Here is a 22,567-nt window from a genome sequence, read left to right as displayed (position 1 = left end):
CACAATGCTGCAATATATAATATAGGGTGTCCAAAGGTGTGTTTAGCACAAACCTGAATACTGCGAATAGAAATAAACAAGTTACATATATATAAAGTTTATTTAAATATAATCACCATTGGATTCAATCACGCGTTCACAGCGATCGATCCAGGCTTGAAAGACACGCTTTAAATCATCATGAGAAAATTGCTCAAATTGCTCTCTTACAAAATTTTCAAGATCATCTGGACTCGCGAATTCGCGTCCTTCAGCTCTCTTTTTTAGCGTGCCGAATAAATAAAAGTCAGAGGGTGCAATATCAGGTGAATAAATTGGGTTTGGAACAACTTTGACATTGTTTTCCACCAAGTAATTCATTACCTTATGACTTTTGTGAACTCTTGAATTATCAAAATGAATTGCAAACTTTTGTTTTTGTTGTTTGGATTTCTCAAACTCATCAGAATTGATAATTTGAGTAAGAACATTGTCAATTAGATACTGAGCATTCATCGTATTAGGTTTTTGAAGAATATCAATTGCGATGATGCCATTCACGCCCCAAAAAACCGACAACATCATCATTGGTGTGTCAATTTTTTTCTTCGGGAATGTTTGCGGATTTTCATCCTTCGGGATCCACATGATTTTGGCTTCTGTTGCATATTGAAACCAAGACTCGTCCCCTGTTACTAAAAAGTGAAACTTCTTGGATTGATATGCACGCAATATAGAGAGGAGCTCTTTCGAAGATTGGACTCTAGATTTTTTTGAACTGAATTAAGGTTGTGCGGAACCCAACGTGTATACGCTAGTTTGTAGTTCAAATAATTGTGCAGATAATAACTGACTGTTGTACGTGGTATCTTTGTCATCTCCTCTATCCTTCTGAGTGATGCTCTTGGGTCTTCATCTAGCGCTTGAAGAATTGCTTTGATTTTTCTTTGATCCGGCGATTTTTTGTCAATTTTTATGATGGGCGCCTTTTTGTTCATGAAGTGATACATCCTAACATGATACGTTACAGTGGAATAGCTAGGAGCATCCATACCGAAGCATTTTACCAATGTCTCGTAGATTTTTTTACAGTCTTTGCATTTTTTTGCAAGAGCGAGGATGTTTTCTTTATGATTCATTAAAAAAATGAAAAAAATCCCGCCAAAATTTCCCGCGAAACCGCCTCTTGTCTCAAAATTCATTTTATATCCCGGCATGGCGCCAAAATACAACATACTCATCATATACATATATTCATATTTTTTATTATATATTTATAATCAGCATATATCTCCTTTAATAGTCTCATATAGAGCGCTGTGCTAAACGCACCTTTGGACACCCTATAGTAAGGAAGCAGCCGAAATTCTTTTAAGATATGGCGCAAAAGTCAATGCAAAGGCTGAATATGATGAAACACCACTTCATGTCGCAGCAAAAAATGACAGCAAAGAAATAGCTGAATTACTCATTTCACATGGAGCAAAAATCAATGCAAAAGATGCATTTGAAAAAACAGCTGTAAGCATTGCTGCCGAAAATAATAGTAAAGAAGTCTTAGAGCTCCTTTTATCGCATGGTGCAGATATCAATTCAAAAGATGATGTTAAATTAACTCCTCTTCATTTAGCAGCACTAAATGATTATAAAGAAATTGTTGAAACGCTTCTTCAGCATGGGGCAGATATTAATGCAAAGGATAATAGTGGGAAAACAGCTCTTGAATTGGCCGAAGAATATGAATGTAATTGTGCATATGATGTTCTTCTTTCTTATAACAAGAGAAAAGAAGAAAAGTAGTTGAATAAACTTAGTTTAACTTGTCAACAAGAGCTAAAAAAATATATGAATAAAAGTATCTGATCACTGAGTATATTATATTACTTACTTTTATCTTAAAATGCTAACTCTGGCCATTCTATATATATATTAAGGAAACAATTCCAAAAAAAAACTCTAGTAAAAAATTATATCAAGGGATTACCATAGAAATGCTTAATCTGGTTTATGCTTGCATTCATAATTATTAACAATGCTATGGACACTAGCCTATGAAAAAGGATAGATTGTCTTTTCTTAGCTTATACAAACGGTTTACTCGGAGAATCCCCTGAAGATCAATTTTATCAGCGATTCGAATAATATCAGTTAGTATACAAGTCTTGGGTACGGAGGCACTGCGCGCTTCCTTACCCAATACTTGTGAATTTGACACTTTACAAAACTGTTAACGTAAATTTTGCAACACAAACGACAACACTAACTTAACCTTAAATATTTACGAAACCGTTAACGTAAATTTTACAACACAACCATAACACCAACTCAACCTTAAATATTTACAAAACCATCTGACACATAAATGACTTCACTAACGAACTCACTAATGTAAAAATAAACGTTCTCACTATCGTTCTCACTAACGACTTCACTAATGTTCTCATAAATTTTCCTCAATATCTTCATCATCAGTGTTAACCCTATTGTAGTCATACTTGAAGCCATAAACTTTCTCTAACTTCTTAACGTACAATTTACATAACTTACCTTCGTCATCGTATGGTTTAATGATATAACTATTTCTATCTTTATACACAGTCAATGAAAAGTCAACTGGTCTCGGATGTATTTGAAAGAACATGTTATGCTCAGGAAGGAAGAATAAATGTTTAAATGTATGTTTGTTATACTGTGGAATTCGAATGAGTTGCTTTTGTTCTGTCATTTACATAAAAATAAAATAAAAATAAACTTAAAAATAAACTTAAAAATTAATGATATCACCACCCTCACACGTATGAAAACATAGCGCAAAAATAAATTTAGGTGAAGTGGTGAGATCTCACCTGTTTTTTCACCTCTTTTTTCACCCGTTGAATTCATTACTTTATAACTCTCTTCCTTGGTTTCTTTTTAGTTGCTTTCTTCACGTCTGTCTCCAACTTGACTGTCTTTCTTCTTCGTCCGTAATGATACCAATTACTTCCACCAGTCAATGGGTCAAATGGTCTTTCGTAAGGGTTTCCATACATTCCATAGGGACCATACGGAAGAACTACTGGTGGAGGAAGAGTTCCATCGACTCTATTTAAATGCATTGTTTCACCTTTCATCTGGTCATTAAAGTCTTTTGCGTGTTTTGCAAACTCATCGTCCTTTCCTAAAGCATTTTCTGACTCAGTCGCAACCAAATTGGATGCTTTATTTATGAGTCCTATTTTATTTAATCTTAACTTCTTTGCAACCCAGCCTCCAATCTTTCCTTTATTTGCATCTAATGTCTTCGAAACTCTTCCTCCACTCATTTTATTTACTGCGTCATAAGCTCCAAGTGCTTTTGCTCCAAATGCTAATGCTTTTGTTCCCATTGCGCCTAAAGCTGCCCAAGCTACCATTTACACCATATTAAAATCATCTCTCTTCAATATTATCTCATAAAAGTTCTCGTTACTGGAGAAAGTCAATGAAACATAAACATTCTCATTCATAAACTTCTTTCTTATCTCATCTATACGCTTCAAAATGTCTGAACAATTGCTAACATCTTCTACAACAGTTATTTCATCATGAATGACCTTTAAAAACAAGCTCATTTAATATGCTATTAAAATCATCTCAATAATGAGTCCATCCTTTCCGTCTTTGGGTAGCACAACATCTTTCATTGAAGAAGGTTCAACAAGTCTTATATTAAACTTACTGACAAAGTTTGTTATACTATAATGCTTCGGCGGCGAATACATATAGTTTGAAAGACATAATATAGATTCTTCAGCAAATTCACTTATACTGGATTTTATAACAATGTTCTCACGAGACCAAATACCACCAATTGACAATCTTGTAAGCAATCCTGCTGAACCTTCTACTGTAAACGTCGATGGTAACATTCCACGAAGGTCATCTATTGACATCGTTGAGTCACTGAATTTAAATATTTTCTTAAAGCAATCGTCATTATCTAACCATGCAATAGCTTTGAAGTTTTCATTCGAATATACATCTGCTTCATTAAATGTAAAACCTGACTTCTTTGCAGAGACGACTTTAAAATCTATTGCATTTGTTTCAAAATTATACGCTATGGTAACTTCTGAAGGTAATGGGTGTCCTTCCGCAGTCAGTTGTTCTCTCACTACCGTTTGAAGCTTTGTATTAAAAACTTTCATGTCATCTCCTGTGTCTAGGTTCACATACACAGCAATAGGAAAACTATCTTGCTTCTTTGTCTCATCATTATACCTCAAAACATTAAAGTTCTTCAATAATATTGTTCTTCCTGCTGGAATACTTCGAACCTGTCTTATTTCAATAGCTTTCTCACCTCCTACATACTCTACCCAGTGTCTTGGATATTCATAAGTATACTGACTTTCTTGAATTTTGGTTGGTTTCATCATAACGTGTTCATAGTATATCTTTATACTCTTGTCAGTTAGACTCGGTGCTATGTTCTGAATATTTCTGACTTGCATTTTTAATGGAGATAAAATGAAGCATTTAATACATGACGTAGATGAAGACATGAATGAAACTACAGACAAACTTAACTCTTCTCTCATTCTTCCTTTCAGTAAGGACTATGAGTTCTGTTCAAATGGTGTTTATTTCTATTGTGGAAAGATGGGTTCAGGTAAGACATTTAATTTAATTCGTCATATACTCATAACAGAGCGTTTAGGAAATGACTCATATTATGACCAAATCATTATATCAGCAACTTCAGACTCTATGGACTCAACAGCGAAAACATTTATGTCAAAAGTTCAAGCCTCTGTCGTTAAAGTTCCAGACAGTGAACTCATTGAATTTCTTCAACGTTACATTCGACGTAAGAGGAAATATTATGCCATCGTTGAATTTATACAGTCAGGAATGCAAAAGACTTCAGAAGAGATGGAAAGAATTATTGACAAACACCACTTACGTCAGTACTCAGGAGTTTACGATATGAAACGACTGACAAACTACATTCTATCAAAACTTTCAAAATACCCCTTCAAAAAATATCCTTCAAACACTCTGCTCGTTTGCGACGACTTCGCTGGTAAAGGTTTAGTGTCAAAACCAGACTCACCATTAGCTAATATCATTACTAAAGTCAGACATTACCACTTAACTGTAGCAATACTTATGCAAACATGGAGGTTTTTAGCTTTAAACATAAAACGTCTCATAACTGACTTCGTTATCTTTCAAGGTTTCTCACGTTATGATATTGAACTCATTTGGAAACAGTCAGGTATAACATTACCTTTTGAAGAAATTTGGGAAGCATATAAGTCTCTCATCTCTCCTCGTTCATACCTTGAGATTCATATCATGACTAATACCATTAAAGTCAAAAATATTCCATGGGAACGACCAACATTGTTTTAAAGTTTAACCTTCAATTGACTGATGGTAAACAAATTCCATGCATCTCTGTCGCCATTTCTGTTAATATTTTTGCTGTCATTCATATCATCCACTTCCCCATCCGTTAACTTTTGAGGATATGCGTTAGAATAGCTGTTCTTAAATGAAGGCTTTTCACCTTTTAGCGCATAAACTCTATAACTTTCTGCATACTTTATGTTTGAACCTCCTGAGCCATCATTGACATAAATTTTTATAGGCTTCCACCCTTTGTTCATGTTCCTGCTTCTTCCCTTAGCTCTTTTGTTCAGTAGTTCTACATCTTTATACACAGCACCTGTCTCAGTGAATTCAACAATATTTTCATTCGTTAGCTTTACATTCAAACCCTTGTCGAGTATATTGTTCATTTCATACATATAAAAGGTTTTTATTCTATATGAAATGAGAAGCAAATCCATCTTAGCTGGTGCCGTTAATGTTCCAATTGAACCAACATCAAATGTTGACTCACGAACGACAAACAATATTGTCATAAAGAACTATAGTTCAGAGTGTTTGAAAGAAAAAGAACCAGAACTGAAATCCGTGAATTTAAACTCAGCTTCAAACGCTAACGCTACATCAGATGTTAAGTTAGAGTATCCACCACTGGACCAAATTCTTTCAAGAGAAGCCAACGACAACCCTTACACAAATGTTCAAACAAATCCTTCAGATAACGTAGACCATTACCTTCTTCAGTTATACCAAACAATTTTACTCAAAGACGATAAGAAGCTTTTGACAAATCTTATAAGTAAGAACCAAATAATTCTAACAAAGGAGGACCTTGAAAATGTTATCTCACGAATAACAGGGAAACAATGTGTCATTGACTATCTCGACCCTGAAATCGAATGCTGTGGTCAAACGCCACCATTCATGAAAATAGGTAACATCCGCATCATTGAAACACCAGGAACTACAGGAGTTGAGTTTAAGTATAAATATTCGAACGAGTATACAAAACTTTCAACAGAATATAAATTTGTTTGAAATATGTTTTAGTAAATTAAAGCAATTTGTAATATCTGTCCAAAACTTCTTCAACAGTATCGAACTCATCTTCATAATGCAAACCTAATCTTATTGACTTGGTGCAGTTTTCACTAACACAATATAGCGCTTTGCGCTCGGCGCCTTTGACGCCTTTTTCTGTTCTCTTGACTGACATAACTAACTCATTTGTTTCATCAAACAGCAAAACCAAAGTTCATGACCTAATACATAACATTCATACTTTATATTTTTAGCTCTGAGTTCTCTTGTAAGCTGTTGCATTTAATATTTTCTAAAAAGTCAACTTCAACAGTCATTCGCACTGGTGCCTTCAGTTCTACAGGCTCGCCCTGAAAGTCAACAAGTCTGAATTGCATGTCTTTCAAATTATGAGGACTAATGCGAACCCATTTACCTAAATGAGTTGCTATGACAGGAACGTTTGGAATGAACATTGAATTGACTGCATAACAGAAAGACTTATATTCTACTGAACCTTTACTATTAACTCCTGAAATGCCTGTGACATTAGCTATTTTAGACTCAATGTACAAACAATTACCATAACATACGTATGGAACAGATTTCATCTCAATCGTTTTGTCAAACTTTTCAAAGGAAATGTCATATGGTATGCTCCCAGAAGCAATTGAACTCTATGACTCATTCGTGTTATCTTAAACTCCTTCGCATAACTGAACTTCAAAACTCCTGCAATAAGTTTAACATTCATTAAGTTTTCTTCGTTCTCCTTGTTTATTGTAGTATTTATGAGCGCATTTAACACTCCAGCTAATGTTTCCATCTTATATTCTACATTATTGTGAAATCTTATTTCATGCTTCTTTCCATCTATTTCAAACTCCATGAAATCTGTTTCATCTGTTATGACAAAAGTTGCGATAGTATTGAAGTCAACAACTCTGAAAGCAAGCGCTTCATTCTGAAGACCTAAGTTTGTTTGTAGCTTTACTGTTCCGTATTCGTTTGGGTCTGTACTTTGCAAATAGAACAACATTTTATTCTCATTAAAATATGACTATTGCTGCATATGCGTATGAAACAAATGAAGCAAGAAGAGCACATGAACTAGTAAACGAAAACTCAACTTTAACCATTGAAGGCAATGATTTAGTCATTGACGATGGAAAAACTAAAAAAGTCATTGATTTCGATACTTTTAACACTTATGACCCATTCATTACAATAAGTAAAGTTCCTATCATAAATGATGGAACGGTGCAATATATAAATTCTACAGTAGATGCCTCATTAGTGAAAGTACTGAATGTTCTCATTGAATTGTTAAAGAGCTTTCGATTTGACGACAACATTAAATGCCTAAAGAATTTAGTCATGAATGAGAAACAAATTTAGGCGTTGCTGGTAGCAGTAATGATGTACACCTTATGACATTAGAATATTATAACGAACATAAAGATGAACTGAAAGGAGAGAAGGGTGACACCGGACCACAAGGAATACAAGGACCTCAAGGAATACAAGGATCAAGGAATACAAGGACCTCAAGGCGAAAACGGTTTGGATGGAAAGGATGGAAAGGATGGAAAAACTGCTAAATCATGGATATGGGACCTTATAAATACTGGTTTAACAGCTGCTTCATATGGAGTTCTTCAATACCAAATCGGAAAGATATGGGCTGTACTTGGTGAAGAAGCTTTAGATGACGTTAAAAATGCTTTGAACTTCATTTCAAATGGTTCGGATACTATTAAAACTTTATCTGGTTGGATGCAAGAAACAAGGAGTCAAATAGATACTGTAAGACGTATAGCAAACAATGCACGTACGGGATTGGATACTTTACGAAAGCACAAAATACACTAAAGGAAGCAAATGATATTCTTGGCTCAGTATCAGACATGCATGAAGATTGGCTTAAAGGTATTGACAAATCTTTAAAAAATCACAGTCAGTCTATTGCTGACTACAAGAAAAGTATAGATTTTTTACATAGTGCTATGGACGTACATGATGGAAGCATAAGGAACTTACTTAATGCTAACAATAACTTACCAGGAACTATTAAAGCATTTATAAAGTCCTTTGTAAAACCCGGTGCTCTAACATTTAGGTCTTTGAGAGCAAGAGCATTGAAGTCAAGAGATGCAGAAACTCCAACAGAAGGAACTGAAACAACAGAAACTCCAGAAGAACCACCAAAACCAACAGCTAATGAAATATTGTTCGAATATTTTCCAAGGTACTCTGTTCTCATTGCATACATTCAAGAAATACTTAAGAAAGCAGACTTGACTTTAGGAGATGATGAAAGTTCTGTATATCTTTCGTTCCAGTTTCAAATAGCAGAACTTTTGAGACAGATATGCTTAATGTATGACAACATCTCTGATTTCACAAGATATGATGACGACCATGACCCCGAACACGGTGAAGAAGAAGTTTTACAAACATCCATTAAGACAGGAAAGGTTTTAACACAAAGTCTCATTATTGACACCAAAGATGGCGAAGTGGACGTTCTTCAAGAGCTGAAGAAAAATACTTCTTCGGGAGGTGGTGGTAGGCATGAACTTGAAATAAATGAGATAGAAGAGAAATTAGCCGAAAAAGCAGATAAAGAACATAAACACAATATCTCCGATATAAATGAACTTCAAGCTACATTAAATAGTAAAGCGGACAAAAATGAACTTGACGCAACGAACAAAGTTTTGAAATCTCATAAACACAATATCTCCGATATAAATGAACTTCAAACTTCTTTAGACAATAAAGCAGACAAAAACCATGTTCATTATATAAGTTCTGATGAACAGATTATAACGGACTATCATGGATATTTAACACAGGGTGAAAAAGTGAATACGAAAAATGTTAATGAAAGAAGATATAAATTCATTCGTGCTAAAGGTTATGACATACACTGTACTGTACAGTATGACACAGGTATAGCACCACAATCATTTGGTTATAACGCTGAAATTTATGCTTCATACTTCTTTGTTAACGGTGTATTAGTTGAACCAAGATTTACTTTGAGAGTTAAGTCAAAAATAACTTTTGAAGATGCTATTAAAAGTAAAGCTGACAAAACAGAACTTGACGCAACGAACAAAGTTTTGAAATCTCATAAACACAATATCTCCGATATAAATGAACTTCAAGCTACATTAGACAGTAAAGCCGACAAGAACCATACACATAAATCCTTCACTACTGTTAGAGCAGACGACATAATATTGAACTTTGACCTTGGTTCAAGTGCACCATTAGAAAATCCAAGTACAAGCGTAAAAGATACACTAAACTCCTTAAATAACAAATGTATGAATATCGAAGGTCATGTCAGAAACTTTGAAGCATATGAACTACCAGCAATGTTAGATAAGAAAGCAGATAAGACTCATACACATACAAGTTTTACAACTGTTGCTATAGAAAGTATTGAAGGAACGGTTGAAGAAACTGGTGGGGATGTATTATATTGTAAACCTCCTAACTTTCCACAAGGTTTAACATCGGATGACGACATAACGACGATGAGAAACATTAGATGTAAAGATGTTTATGTCATGAAGGATGAACATAATATTAAATTCACTGCTCAAGATTTATATGACAAGAAAGCAGACAAAACAGAGCTTCAAACATTAAAGACTCAGATTCTTCAAACATTATATCCTATAGGCTCTATTTATACGTCAATGAATTCAACAAATCCAGAAACAGTTTTAGGTTTTGGTATGTGGGAGCAGATTGTAGATAAATTCTTATACTGTGCGAACTCTTCAAAGCAAACAGGAGGTTCGAAGAAAATTACTGAAGCAAACCTTCCACCGCACACTCATACAGGAACTACAAACACAACAGGTAGTCATTCACATTCAATAACAAAAAGAGGTTATACAAATCTTGCAGCAGGTTCGGATAGACAGGGAATGCATAGATATGATATTTCAAGTGACCCAGTAGATTCAAGCACAGGTATTTTCTGTGGAACCACAGGAAATCATTCACACACTTTCACAACAAATCCAACAGGCTCGGGTGAAGATTATATGCCACCATTTGTGACTATATTCGCATGGTACCGCGTTCAATGAACGCGCTTGAGCCTAGAATAAAATCTTTAACTTTACATAAATGAGCTTGAAAGAAGTATTCGAACAACATCCATGGAGGTCTTTTAAGAAATTCAATGAAGCTGCAAAGAGTTCGGGATTTACTAACAGAGCTGAAGTGAAAAGGTTCTTTGACAAAAATGTTGTACATCAAACAAAAATAAACCCTTACGACTACTTTTTACCAATTTACTCCAACACTCCTGACGCATACCAATTTGACACTCTCATTCAAAGCAGAAAATGTGGCCATAAACCATTCCTCATCTTCATAAATGTTAACACTCGTAAAGCATATGCATATCCAATGAAAAATAAAGGAACTCGTGAAGTGTTAAGAGTTTTACAAAAGTTTGTAGCAGAACATAACCCAAGTACTTTAACATCAGACCATGACAGTGCATACCTCAGCAATGAAATCACAGAATTTCTCATTAAGCATAACATAACTCACTACACTACTGAAGACCATAACCATAACATACTCGGTATCATTAACCGCTTCATAAGAACGCTTAGAGATTTAAATCAAGAGCGAGACTTTACCGAAGAAACAATGAAACATTTCATCGAAGTTTACAATTCCTCAACACATTCTACAACAGGCCATACACCAAATTCAATGACACAACAACAAGAAGAAAAGTATATACAAAAGAAACGAAGTCAAACACAAAATATCAGAAATTCAACACAATTTACTCTCATTCCTGGAACAAAAGTTCGTGTAGTTCTTGACGACAAACCGTTGACAAAGAAACGTTTAAGGTTAAGTCGAAATTATTATATCGTAGACTCTACGCAAGGTAATGGATATCTTATAAAAGCTGCTGACGACTCTATTGCGTTTTATCCTCGTCAGAAATTAGTTGAAAGTAGTAATGGCAAACTTGCTGAAACCATTGACGAAGCAAAGCGAGGAGTGGTTATTGAAATACTTGGCTATAACACAAACGATGACACTTATAAAGTAAGATATGAAGGAGGCGTTGAAGATGTTATACCATCTAAGAACTTGAGAGAGTCAAAGCCAACACATCTGGGACCATTAGAGCGGGAGTACTGGAAAGATAAAAACATGCCAGAAAGAATAAGAAAATTCTTCTAAACTTTTTCGTTGGATGTAAATCAGACAAAAATATATTATAGGTGAAGAGGTGAGATTTCACCTGTTTTCTCACCTGTTTTTTCACCTCTTGAATTTTCGTGAATTTCCTTAAGATAGAAAAAATAAAGTTAGTTTTATTTTTATTTTTTTTATTTTGTATGTAAAGATATGATTTCAACAATAGGTTCTACAACACTTCAAGCCGCGAACGGCGGGACTCTGTCCACAACAACTTCACCAAACTCTTTAGTTATGAATCCAACATCTATGTTAGTAGAGATGAAAAGCTTCATTCCTTCTTCATATACTTTCGAAACAGAAATCCAGAAGATAAAGCAAGAACTTTTAACAAATAATTTAGACTGTAGTGCGAAAGATGAAACAAATGAACAGTATCTTTATGAAATGCAGGACATTATTGACCATTTACCCAAATTGCCTGAAATCCAACAACAAAAACTCACTATTCCTGAATTCGACGAAATTGAAGTGAAACCAACTGATTCAGTAGAAATAAAGAAGTTCATACGTAAAGTAAATTATGAATTCCTTGGTTTTCATTGCAACCATAAGGTTATGGACAAAGATTGCGACATGGTATATAAGAATGTTTCTGACATATATAAATCTGAAGAATTTAAGACCTACGACAACTTTGTTTCATTAGTTGCAAAATGTGTTTGGGAAATAAGAGATAAAGATAGAAGAGGCAAAGTATGGAACGAACAAATAAGACCCGCTATGTTTGAGATGAAGAAAACCATTGACGCCTTAGTTGTTCTAGCAGGTAAGGTTTCAGAATATAACGCAAAAATGAACCCGCAATGTTCAAAATGTAAAGCAGGAATAAGGAAATATAACTACTCAGTCAAAGAGATAGAAAGAATGAGAAACGACTATGCAGACTTAAAGAAAGAAGCAGAAAAGCCAGCAGAAGATAAAATGAACATGTTAGAATTTCTGAACAAAAACTATCCAACAGCAGAAGATTTCCTTCTATCTGACGTCAAGAAGAAGTATAAAGAAACCTTCGGTATTGTTAAAACTTTTGACATACTGACAGAAGAAATAGAAGCTACGAAATTGTTTAGGATTTCAAATATACATCGTACAATTCATGTAAAACGCTTGTGAAAAACTGGGGTGAAAAAAGAGGTGAAAAAAGAGGTGAGATCTCACCTCTTCACCTAAACATTATTTTTGCTTTAATTAAATGCTTTCCGGAAACGTCGATGAAAATCATATGGACAAATTATATGAAAAAATTAATAATGATTACCCCTCATTAACCAGGGAAATGACGGATTCTATAGTTCGTAAATTCGATGAAATACAGGATATGTGGTTCGACAGATTCGACATGAACGATAAGGAAAAGAGAAAGAACGATAACAATTTACTTACTAAAAGAATCCTAAAATCTAAAATAGGTGAAGCTTCAACATTTAACACAGTACATAACTTTTACACCGCTGTTTATATTTTCAATAATTTATTTAACGATGAACGAGAAAGAAAAAGTATGTTTAACGGAAGAAATGAATATGATTTTATCCTTTGTGCTGTTCGGGATGTTGACATGAAACTAAAGAAAATATTCTTATTACAAGATGACACGGTTGAAGATGAAGTCAATGAGTTTTTAAATCGTGATTTAAATGAAATTGATGAAGTTATGACCGAATGTTATAAAAAGTTCAAGAGGTGAAAAAACAGGTGAAAAAACAGGTGAGATCTCACCTCTTCACCTAAATTATATTTTTGGTCAAAGCTTCCACGAGAGAAAAGATTCCTCATTTGCTAAGGATTCCAAAAATGAAAAAATCGTTGATTTCGGCTGAGAAAAAACGGCAAAAACCCTTCTTCCACGGGAACAAAGAAATAAAGAAGAAATAAAGTAAATTTTTTATTTATTCCCGTGGAAGATAGAGCACTTTTATGATACTTTTTATTCACGACAAACAAAGAAAATAAGAAAATACGGCGCTGTCGCGGTTCGAACCACAGACCCTGACCCCTCCATAACACCACCTTAGACCACTGTGCTACGTAGCCTGTCGACATAAGATTTTATAAATTGCATATTTGACGTAAATTTATTTCCATCTAGCTTCCCACCGCATAAGATATTCATACGTGTTTGTAAGACATTCATTAAACTTCTTTTCTATTGCATCTAATCTTGCGTTATTTTTTTCAATAACTTGTCTGTATTCTTCATCATCTCCAGCAGTGTTTGGGTCTTCACGTTTAAAATATTCATTGTTAACCAATTTTTTATCTACAAATTTTATTAGTGTTTGATTCACTTCGTTATGATAACGGTCATATTCTTTCAATACGTAAGTGAAGACAAAATGCGTCGTACCTTCAATCTTAAAGCTTAAAGAACTTTCAACACAGTTTTGAGGGTCTGTCAGTGCGTCAATGAGATAGTATTCGAAGTCAGTCAATATCTTTTTAAAGTCATTTCATACAGGATAAAATTTAATGTTGTGAAGAAATAGTGTTTATCTCAAAAAAAATAAAGTTAGTTTTTATTTTATTTATTTTTTTATCCTGTATGTAAAGACAGTAATGACAACATCAGAGAACACAACAACAGTTATAGTCCATGAAGCAATAAATGAAGAATACGAGTACATACAATATAACAAACAGTTACGTCTCATTCGTTCAGTCAAAGATGACATGTACCAAATGCAAAGTATTTTGACAGCATGTTATGCTCCAGATACTAAACTTCCTAAAGACTGGTTTAGGAACCAAAGCACCATAGAACTATTAAGTGAAGCACAGCGAGACGTACTTTTTTCTGAAAACAGTGAAGAACAGCGAGTAGGTAAAAAATCCCAGTCGCCAAAACTCTATGAAAACCGTGAAAAATTGCCAAACGGTTTGAGAGGATATTATGTTCATAGACTTTTAGTAAATGCAGTTGCAATGTGGGCTTCACCACGTTATGCTTGGAATATTTACAAACTTCTTGACGAACTTCACAGACAAGAACGTGGAGAGATGGAAAAGAAACTTCAAGCAAAAGATGAAGTCATTGAATCCAAAGACAAAAGCATACAGAAAAGAATACCGCGTTCAGTACCAAAAGGAAAGGAAAAGAACTATAAGTATATGATTTACGCTGAAGAGATGGAAAATGAAGAAGACAGAGATATGGTTATGTTGCATTTAGTCAGAAGAAACAAAAAAGCTTTTATGACCTTGCTAAGATTTACAAATCTGACAGAAACTGGTTCTATCGTGAAAACTTACCGATTTCAATGACACCGAATGAGCAAATAAAGGAAATTGTCAAAAATACTCTTCCTCAAACACACTATGACATCAAAGGTTGCACAATACTTACATTCAAAGAAGACTTACCATTGTTAAAGGAAAAAATAACAGAGTATTTCGATAACTTCAAAGAGGAAGAATGAAGTCACGACAACATTAACGAAGAAGTCACGACAACATTAACGAAGAGAGAATGAGGTGAAAAAACAGGTGAAATCTCACCTCTTCACCAAAATATATTTTTGGTTAAATAGCTTCAGGGTCAATTTCTTCAACCATTTCACTTCCTTCGTCAATGTCAATAGAAGCTTCTTCAACCTTTGGTAAGAACTTTTTATAACATCTTTGTTCGTTATTGTCTTCAGAGATGAAGGATAATATTTCACATTTATTTCACCCTTCTTATATTCTTTCTGTTCGGAAAGATTTAAAGCAATACTGAAGAAGTCAATGTTGGAGTTCTTTATAACAGTATAATGAGTATCTTTGACATTCACGAAGAAACCCTTTTGTTTCAAAACTACTGCTAACTCTTGTGAAGTATAACGTTTGCGGTCAATGACAATAGCTAATGGTCTGACATACTGACCGAACTTAGATTCTTTCACAAACTTCTTGTTAAAGATAACATTGACGTTTGAAGCACCATTGAACTCATTCTTGATGGCAGTAGCGAGAGCATTGTATGAAAAGAACTTGCAATCTTGCATGTGTTTCATTAAAATAAAAATATTAAATTATTTTGAAAAATAACTTAAAAAAATGTAATCTAATTTTTCAAAAATATTTTTTATCCGATAGAAAAGATGACAGAAAAATTAACTTTTTACATAGCGCCAGACCCTTCTTGCCCACATCCTTTTAAGCCACAATATATAGACATAGAACTAAATAGAGAAAGCGAAATTCCACAATATATATACATAGAACTAAATAGTGAAGGCGAAATTCTACAAACAGAAGAAAGCGAAATTCACAAACATATAGAGACCTAGATAACGAAAATGGATATGCGCTATTCTGGTTAGATTCCTTATAAAATGTATGAAAAAAAGGCTTTATATGAAGAATATAGAAAATATTGTCATGAAAACGATATAAGACAAGCTCTAGAGAAAAATTCTATGCTGGTATAAAACATCTTTTCGAAGTTCGGAATGGCAAATATATAAAGAAATAATTTTTCTAAGTTTATTTTTTCAAAAAATATTTTTTTATTTCCTACTAAAGATGTATCGGAAGTTGTCTAAGTTAGAACACTCGGAAATAAAACAACTTCTTACAGAAGCTAACATAGATGTTGCAAAACATTACGCGACAAACAAAAAAGCACTCGCTGACTTCATTAAAGACTACAATGGTGCAATAAGTTATGATAGAATTCATGAGTTCATAAAGCCGCAACGCGGCGAGGACGAAGTCCATGCAAGAGCATTTCCTTTAAATGACATTGCTATTGACTTATATCATAGACGTTCAGTACCTCATGAAGTAAGAAGAGAAATGTTTGACATAACAAATGCGAACGTTGGTCATACTCGTAAAGCTCTTTCGCATGAAGTAAGAAGAGAAATGTTTGACATAACAAATGCGAACGTTGGTCATACTCGTAAAGCTCTTTCGCATGAAGTAAGAAGAGAAATGTTTGACATAACAAATGCGAACGTTGGTCATACTCGTAAAGCTCTTTCGCATGATGTTCGTCAAGAAATGTTTGACATAACAAATGCAAACGTTGGTGAAACAAGAAGAAGAGACGACACACTGAAACAACAGAGAAGAGAGATGTTTAAGAGCGCTATAGAACAAGTTCGCAAAGCTAACGATGTCATTCGTTCCATTGACGACAAACCAAAAGAAGGTGAGAGATGGTTAAAGAAAGATGAAGAGAATAGGAAGAGAAATGTGAAGTCAGGCAATAGACTCATTGACTTTAACATCGAAGCTTTAGATGAACCAAACAGAGACTACTTACACAAACATTTCGGTAAGGTTTTCATGAGACTCTTAGAGAAAATTAAAATAAACTCACAACAGAGATGGATGGTATGTTATAAACTTGGTGGAAAGTATGAATGTTCTACGTTAAACCTCAATAATATTGGAACATTACTACATCAGCTCTTGAAGGAGAACTTTATATCAGAGATAGAAGCAAATGCTGCAGGTATTGTTGAAATGCACTATGACTTCTTCTTGACAAACATAAAGAATCTTACTGAAATAAAGATGTATGATTTAACAGAATATGAAGGCTTAACGATGTCAGATGTAAAGAAAGGCAAACCAAAAAAGAGACCATATAGAGATGAAAGCACACTGACAAATGACCAGAAAGCCATTTTGGAAGCTCTTAAGCAAACAGGAAACCCAGCACTTATAGAAAGCTTTTGGAAAGATAATGGTGAAAAGAAGTTTTATAAGAAGAGAAGCGGTCAGTTCTGGAAGTATCTTTGCACATTACCTATAAATCTTGAACGCTACCAAATCTTCAATGAACTGAACAAAAGAACTGCAACACTTATGACAGAGGACAATTGTTTCGTTTATGCTTGCATTCAGGCTGGAGTAAATGAAGAAACTATTGACCACATGAGAGAAGTCATTCGTGTTAGAGACTTTCCTCAAAGTAAAGTACAAGAAATTTCTGACGCAACAGGTATAGCATTTAATGTTACCATTGGTTATTTCAATGACTCAAGACATAATGAAATAAAGAGATATATACCAAAAGAATGCGAAACTGTTAGAACTATTGACTTACTTCTTGTTGAAGACCACTACATGCTAAATGAAAGATTACCAATGACAACATACTTCATTCGAAACTATAAAGAAATTCTCAAAGCTTGTGGTGGAATGAACAATGAGAAACAGATGAAGATTTATACAAAGAGAGAAGATAAATATGTAGTTCGTTATGATAGAACAACACCGTTATGGGATGTTATGAAAACATTGTGGGAGTGCAAATATTTCGAACCTATTTCTTATGGAGAACTTTTCACATATACTACTGACTTATATAAACAGAACCTTGCACCATTTAAAGATTTGACATATGCTCCAAAGTATTGTGTACAACTGAAGAAGAAAGCAGAGTCAAAAGAAGTAAATAAAGCTAAATGTAAATTCATACCTGAGCACGTTTTCTTTGCTGACTTTGAGTGTAGTACGGATGGCTTTCATAAAGCTTTTAACATCTGTTATGACAGTGAAGATGGTTCAGTTAGTGAAAGCATTTGGGTCAAAACTGTGCAACAGAATTTTTGGAAAGACTTCCTGACAAGAGTTTAATATATTTCCATAACCTCAGTTATGACATAAACTTCATCTTAAGACACATGACAGAAGTGAAAGGAACTCCCATCATTAAAGGTTCACGAACAATGCAAATAACTGGCTTATATAAAGGACGGGCAATTATTATAAAAGACTCTTACAGTGTTATAAATAAGAAGCTTAAACTATTTCCTGCTATGTTTAACTTACAAACTGGCCCGAAAGAAGTATTTCCATATAACTACTACAGCAGTGTTTTGTTAGCAAATGACAACAGAACTGGTGTCATTTCTGAAGCATGTAAGTTTATCCATGATGCAGATACATTTATGAAGAACATAGATTCCATCAAAGGTTGCAGAATAGATGAAAACCACTTCGACTTAGAAAAATATAGCACGTTTTACTGCAAACAAGATGTAAGAATTTTAAGAGAAGGTTTTGTAAAGTTCCGCAATGACTTATTGAAAGAGTTTGATTTAAACGTTTATGACTACGTTAGTATTTGTTCTATTGCTAACAAATTGTTTGAGAACAGAGTATACTTCCCGAATGGAAATCTTTATGACCTCTCAAATAAACCAAGAGAATTTATTTCGAGATGCATTCAAGTGGAAGATGTATGTTGTCAGATAACATGAAACAAAAGAGCAAAAAGAAACTCATTGCTGACTTCGACACTGTTTCATTATATCCTTCAGCTATAGCAAGACTTTATACTTTAGAAGGAATTCCAAAAGTATTGAAGGATGAGATGCTAAGCACAGAGTATCTCATGAGACATTTATTCGATGATGACCAAAAGGAACCCATTGGTGAAAAGTTTATGTCTGGCTTCTTTGTTCTCATTAAGATAACAGAGATTGGTATACCCAGACACTTTCATTTAATAGTTTGCGACCCTGAACTAAATCCAGAACTTAACGTTCCAAGAAGTTCAAACACTTGCTGTCTCATGTATGTTGACCATATAACATTACAAGACCTCATAAAATATCAAGGTGTCAAATGTGAAGTGTTGCAAGGATACTATTACGATGGAAACAGAGATATGAGAATAAGAGATGAAGTAAAGAAGTTGTTTGAGTTAAGGTTAAAGTATAAGAAAGAAGGAAACCCCTTACAAGAAATTATAAAACTCATTCTGAACAGCATTTATGGCAAAACTATTCTATCTCCTATTGAGTCAAAAATAACCATAGTAAATGACAAAGATGCTATAAGATATGCTATAAGAAATTACAACCATATAGTGAAGTTCGAAGGTTTGGATGGTTCAGATAAAACTATTTTCAAGCTAACGAAAAGCATTTGCAGACACTTTAACTTCTGTCCACTTGGTGTTAATATTCTGTCTATGTCAAAACGTATTATGAATGAAGTATTCTGTACTGCTGAAGATATGGGACTTCAAATATTTTACCAGGATACCGACAGTATGCACTTATATAATGAAGACATACCAAAGCTTGCAGCAGAGTTTAAGAAGAGATATGGTCGCGAACTTATAGGAAAGAACCTTGGTCAATTTCATAGCGACTTTGCAGAAATAACACCTGGAAAACAAAGTTTAGCTTATAAAAGTATTTTCTGTGGAAAGAAGACCTACATAGACTTACTCACGAATGATTTAAATGAAGTTGCATTTCACTGCAGAATGAAAGGCGTGAAGCAAGATGTTATTGCTTTAACCGCTAATGAAATGTTTCCTGAAGCTATACAATGCTATTACAATGAAGATAAGAACATTCACATACCTGTTGGAACATATGACAAAGACTCTGAGTTCAGTTTAATGAAACTTTACAAAGCACTTTATGATGGTCAAGAGATTGCATTCGACTTATGTAAGTCATGTCAACCTTGCTTTGCTGAAAAGTTCAACTTTTCAATAACGACTAAAACAAGCTTTATTCGTAAGTTGAAGTTCTGAGGTCATTTATTTTTGTCAGCAATGAGGTCATGAATGAGGTCATGAATGAGGTCATTCGTGATAAAAATAAAGCTAGCGTAGATTTTACAATACTGCGATGGTAGAGTTTAAGAGTTGTGCTTCAATGTAGAGACAGTCCTTATGGTCTGGAGGCAAGAACACTGGACATTTATGGTCATGAGTGGAGAACATGTCTATCCAAAACTCACGATTGAAGCCAGTTAATTTATAGTATTTAGGGTTAGGAAGTGGTGAAGTTCTTGTATGACCAATGAACTCATTTTCAACTCCTTTACTTAAGTTTGAATATAATATAGCTTGCTTTCTATCCCAAATGCCAGGTGTTACAATCTTTGAAAATTCATTTTTCCTCGGAAGCATTGCATCATAATTGAAAACATTCTTAAAATCATCACTTGGTTCGGAGATTTGAAATCTTATACGTAATGGATTTTTTTTCTCTTTAGCGACTTCATTGAATGGTGAATATATAACAAACTGACAGTCATGAGTTCCATCTTCATTTTCATTAAATTCATAATGAAAGTCTATAAGTTGTGGCTGACTACCTTCTTCTTTCAGTTGTGCAAGAAACTCACGTAAAGGCTGTAAAGTTTGTACTTCAATATTGAACTTTTTCTCGAACATCTCATTAAATGAAATCATACATTGCAACAATGTTGTATCGTCTTTAAAGTATTTGTATATGTGAATGTTTTGGGCGCTTAAAGACTGTTCGTCATTTTCTATCTCGACTTGAAGTATAAAGTCAACCTTTCTGAAAGCACGTGTTATATACATAGATGTTATGCCAATGTACTTCTCTTCATTTATGTTCACAATCCAGTCTGTTGGAAACTTAAACGTTACTCTGTTCCCCTTTATTTTGACGTCAGGGTTTTCACTACTGAACGCAACAGATAAAGGTATTTGTCTATACATTTAGTTCGGATAAAAAAAACCATTTACTCTTTCTTTGCTTCAGCTTCTTTAGCTTTTGCTTCAGCTTCTTCTCTAGCTTTCTTTGCCAGCAAACGTGGGTTCTTTTGTCTTCCAGCAGCTAATGCAGCAAGTTGTTTTTCACTAAGTTTTCTCTTTGGTCTCTCTGGCTTTTGTTCTTGTTTTTGTTCCTTCAGTTCGGATAAAATTTGCTCACGAATTTCTTTCTTCAATGCTTCAACATCTATGACACCTTGGGTCTTGTCCGTAGGGCTTGTCTGAGTCATTTGATTGCAGATAAAAAACAAAATTAAAACTTTAACCGATGTAAAATGAGCTTGTCAAAATCAGAGCGAGAGTCTATTATATTAAATGACGCAAGAGGAATACAACATCCTTTCTATTACGTAAGTCAGAGTAAAGATGGTAAAATATACGTAAGAAAAAGAAAGGTACCATTAGCGAATGCAGAGAGCGACAACATTAAGGTGCATGGCAAGGGCGAAGCCCACGAAGCCCATATAAAACCTTCTGTTCAAACTGAAAAGTCAATAGAACAAGAAGAAAAGAAGCCAGATGTTCTTTCAATAACGAACCAAGAGCTTATTGCAAAGTTCGTGAATTTCATTGAAAAACAAACCGAGTCAAAGAACCCTGACCCGCCAGTGAAAGAAGTTGAGACAAAAGAGAATGTACAGTTCATTGAAAATGTCAAGAAACAACTTCCACCACGAATGCCAAGAAGAAGAGTGAGAATAATGAAGTAAATAGATATTTTTATCTGAAGTAAATACATGCAGAACGAACAGCTAAACGAATTTACTCCAGCAGAGCATATTCATCAGATTCGCTCATATTTCGATATCATAGACAATGCAGTTCAAATTGGTGACACTAATAGAAAATATTCTGACGCAAAGATTCCATCACAACCTGGAACTGCTAAAGATAACACATGGGTAACATTCAATCTCTCACCTCCTGGTGAAAATATGTTGGACCTTTACAATACATTCATTACGTATAAAATGGAAGGTCAATTTATTGTAGATAAAGAAATTGGTTCAGGTTCCAATAAAACAAACCCACCAGGATTTTGGATTGGTTTCGATGACGCTTTCTATGCAGTTGCTGGATATCAAATCCTTGCAAATGGTCGTATCGTATATTCTCAAGACAACGCAAGAGAAGAAGCATATATAACTTCAAACTCACAAACTACCGAACAAATAAAGAAAGTCGATGTTTTTTCAAAGACTCGACATAAAGATGTATGGAGTCATTCGGGAACATGCAGAACAGGACAAATTGTTGGTGGTCCAATTACAGCAGGAAAATCATTTGATTTTAAGCTTCGTTTAAGAATTCCTGTTAGAAGATTCCTTCCATTAGAACCTATTCGATTTATTCCAGCTTTTGCAGGAAACATTCAGCTTAAAGTAAAGTTCAGTAGCGACGCCTTACAATGCACATCTATATCTGTAAATGATATCATTGCTTTCAATCCAACTCTTAAAGTTGCAT

The 22,567-nt window shown here is 34.3% G+C and overlaps 13 protein-coding genes and 4 pseudogenes across 17 annotated transcripts, besides 5 other annotated features; 10 read left to right on the top strand and 7 right to left on the bottom strand.

Annotated features, from left to right (window-relative positions):
• Positions 1–22: 22 nt before the first annotated feature.
• Positions 23–50: a terminal%2Cinverted (terminal inverted repeat of Mariner transposon ID:TVAGG3_0034770).
• Positions 23–1,325: a mobile genetic element.
• On the bottom strand, positions 103–1,229 carry TVAGG3_0034780 (annotated as a pseudogene). Its single transcript has one exon. A coding segment is annotated over exon 1 (1,127 nt).
• Positions 1,298–1,325: a terminal%2Cinverted (terminal inverted repeat of Mariner transposon ID:TVAGG3_0034770).
• Positions 1,326–2,575: 1,250 nt separating this feature from the next.
• Positions 2,576–2,861: a terminal%2Cinverted (terminal inverted repeat of Maverick-1C transposon ID:TVAGG3_0034580).
• Positions 2,576–22,567: part of a mobile genetic element that runs on past the window's edge.
• TVAGG3_0034760 (protein of unknown function, DUF4107 family) lies at positions 2,862–3,374 on the bottom strand (the record flags this gene model as incomplete). Its single annotated transcript, XM_051220557.1, has 1 exon — positions 2,862–3,374. The coding sequence occupies one exon, from the start codon at positions 3,372–3,374 to the stop codon at positions 2,862–2,864; it is 513 nt and encodes a 170-aa protein (XP_051105543.1).
• On the bottom strand, positions 3,573–4,148 carry TVAGG3_0034750 (uncharacterized protein; the record flags this gene model as incomplete). Its single annotated transcript, XM_051220556.1, has 1 exon — positions 3,573–4,148. The coding sequence occupies one exon, from the start codon at positions 4,146–4,148 to the stop codon at positions 3,573–3,575; it is 576 nt and encodes a 191-aa protein (XP_051105542.1).
• TVAGG3_0034740 (protein of unknown function, DUF4106 family) lies at positions 4,504–5,358 on the top strand (the record flags this gene model as incomplete). The annotated part of the gene is made up of 1 exon (XM_051220555.1): positions 4,504–5,358. The coding sequence occupies one exon, from the start codon at positions 4,504–4,506 to the stop codon at positions 5,356–5,358; it is 855 nt and encodes a 284-aa protein (XP_051105541.1).
• Positions 5,782–6,369, top strand: TVAGG3_0034730 (uncharacterized protein; the record flags this gene model as incomplete). The annotated part of the gene is made up of 1 exon (XM_051220554.1): positions 5,782–6,369. A coding segment is annotated over one exon (588 nt), but the record flags the coding sequence as incomplete, so codon positions are not given.
• TVAGG3_0034720 lies at positions 6,621–7,396 on the bottom strand (annotated as a pseudogene). The gene has a single exon. A coding segment is annotated over exon 1 (776 nt).
• TVAGG3_0034710 (integrase core domain containing protein family) lies at positions 10,510–11,595 on the top strand (the record flags this gene model as incomplete). The annotated part of the gene is made up of 1 exon (XM_051220553.1): positions 10,510–11,595. The coding sequence occupies one exon, from the start codon at positions 10,510–10,512 to the stop codon at positions 11,593–11,595; it is 1,086 nt and encodes a 361-aa protein (XP_051105539.1).
• On the top strand, positions 11,764–12,610 carry TVAGG3_0034700 (organellar and viral DNA polymerase type B; the record flags this gene model as incomplete). The annotated part of the gene is made up of 1 exon (XM_051220552.1): positions 11,764–12,610. A coding segment is annotated over one exon (847 nt), but the record flags the coding sequence as incomplete, so codon positions are not given.
• On the top strand, positions 14,173–15,032 carry TVAGG3_0034690 (annotated as a pseudogene). The gene has a single exon. A coding segment is annotated over exon 1 (860 nt).
• On the bottom strand, positions 15,136–15,608 carry TVAGG3_0034680 (uncharacterized protein; the record flags this gene model as incomplete). Its single annotated transcript, XM_051220551.1, has 1 exon — positions 15,136–15,608. A coding segment is annotated over one exon (473 nt), but the record flags the coding sequence as incomplete, so codon positions are not given.
• TVAGG3_0034670 (organellar and viral DNA polymerase type B) lies at positions 16,120–17,153 on the top strand (the record flags this gene model as incomplete). The annotated part of the gene is made up of 1 exon (XM_051220550.1): positions 16,120–17,153. A coding segment is annotated over one exon (1,034 nt), but the record flags the coding sequence as incomplete, so codon positions are not given.
• On the top strand, positions 17,674–18,525 carry TVAGG3_0034660 (annotated as a pseudogene). Its single transcript has one exon. A coding segment is annotated over exon 1 (852 nt).
• TVAGG3_0034650 (organellar and viral DNA polymerase type B) lies at positions 19,637–20,104 on the top strand (the record flags this gene model as incomplete). Its single annotated transcript, XM_051220549.1, has 1 exon — positions 19,637–20,104. A coding segment is annotated over one exon (468 nt), but the record flags the coding sequence as incomplete, so codon positions are not given.
• On the bottom strand, positions 20,189–21,046 carry TVAGG3_0034640 (uncharacterized protein; the record flags this gene model as incomplete). The annotated part of the gene is made up of 1 exon (XM_051220548.1): positions 20,189–21,046. The coding sequence occupies one exon, from the start codon at positions 21,044–21,046 to the stop codon at positions 20,189–20,191; it is 858 nt and encodes a 285-aa protein (XP_051105534.1).
• Positions 21,070–21,330, bottom strand: TVAGG3_0034630 (uncharacterized protein; the record flags this gene model as incomplete). The annotated part of the gene is made up of 1 exon (XM_051220547.1): positions 21,070–21,330. One exon carries the CDS (start codon positions 21,328–21,330, stop codon positions 21,070–21,072), a length of 261 nt encoding a protein of 86 aa, XP_051105533.1.
• TVAGG3_0034620 (uncharacterized protein) lies at positions 21,376–21,810 on the top strand (the record flags this gene model as incomplete). Its single annotated transcript, XM_051220546.1, has 1 exon — positions 21,376–21,810. One exon carries the CDS (start codon positions 21,376–21,378, stop codon positions 21,808–21,810), a length of 435 nt encoding a protein of 144 aa, XP_051105532.1.
• On the top strand, positions 21,838–22,413 carry TVAGG3_0034610 (uncharacterized protein; the record flags this gene model as incomplete). Its single annotated transcript, XM_051220545.1, has 1 exon — positions 21,838–22,413. A coding segment is annotated over one exon (576 nt), but the record flags the coding sequence as incomplete, so codon positions are not given.

Source organism: Trichomonas vaginalis, chromosome IV (assembly GCF_026262505.1).
Source record: "Trichomonas vaginalis G3 chromosome IV, whole genome shotgun sequence".
Classification (NCBI taxonomy): Eukaryota; Parabasalia; order Trichomonadida; family Trichomonadidae; genus Trichomonas; species Trichomonas vaginalis.
The sequence above is the reverse complement of the archived record's forward strand: the minus strand, read 5'-3'. Positions and strand labels throughout refer to the sequence as shown.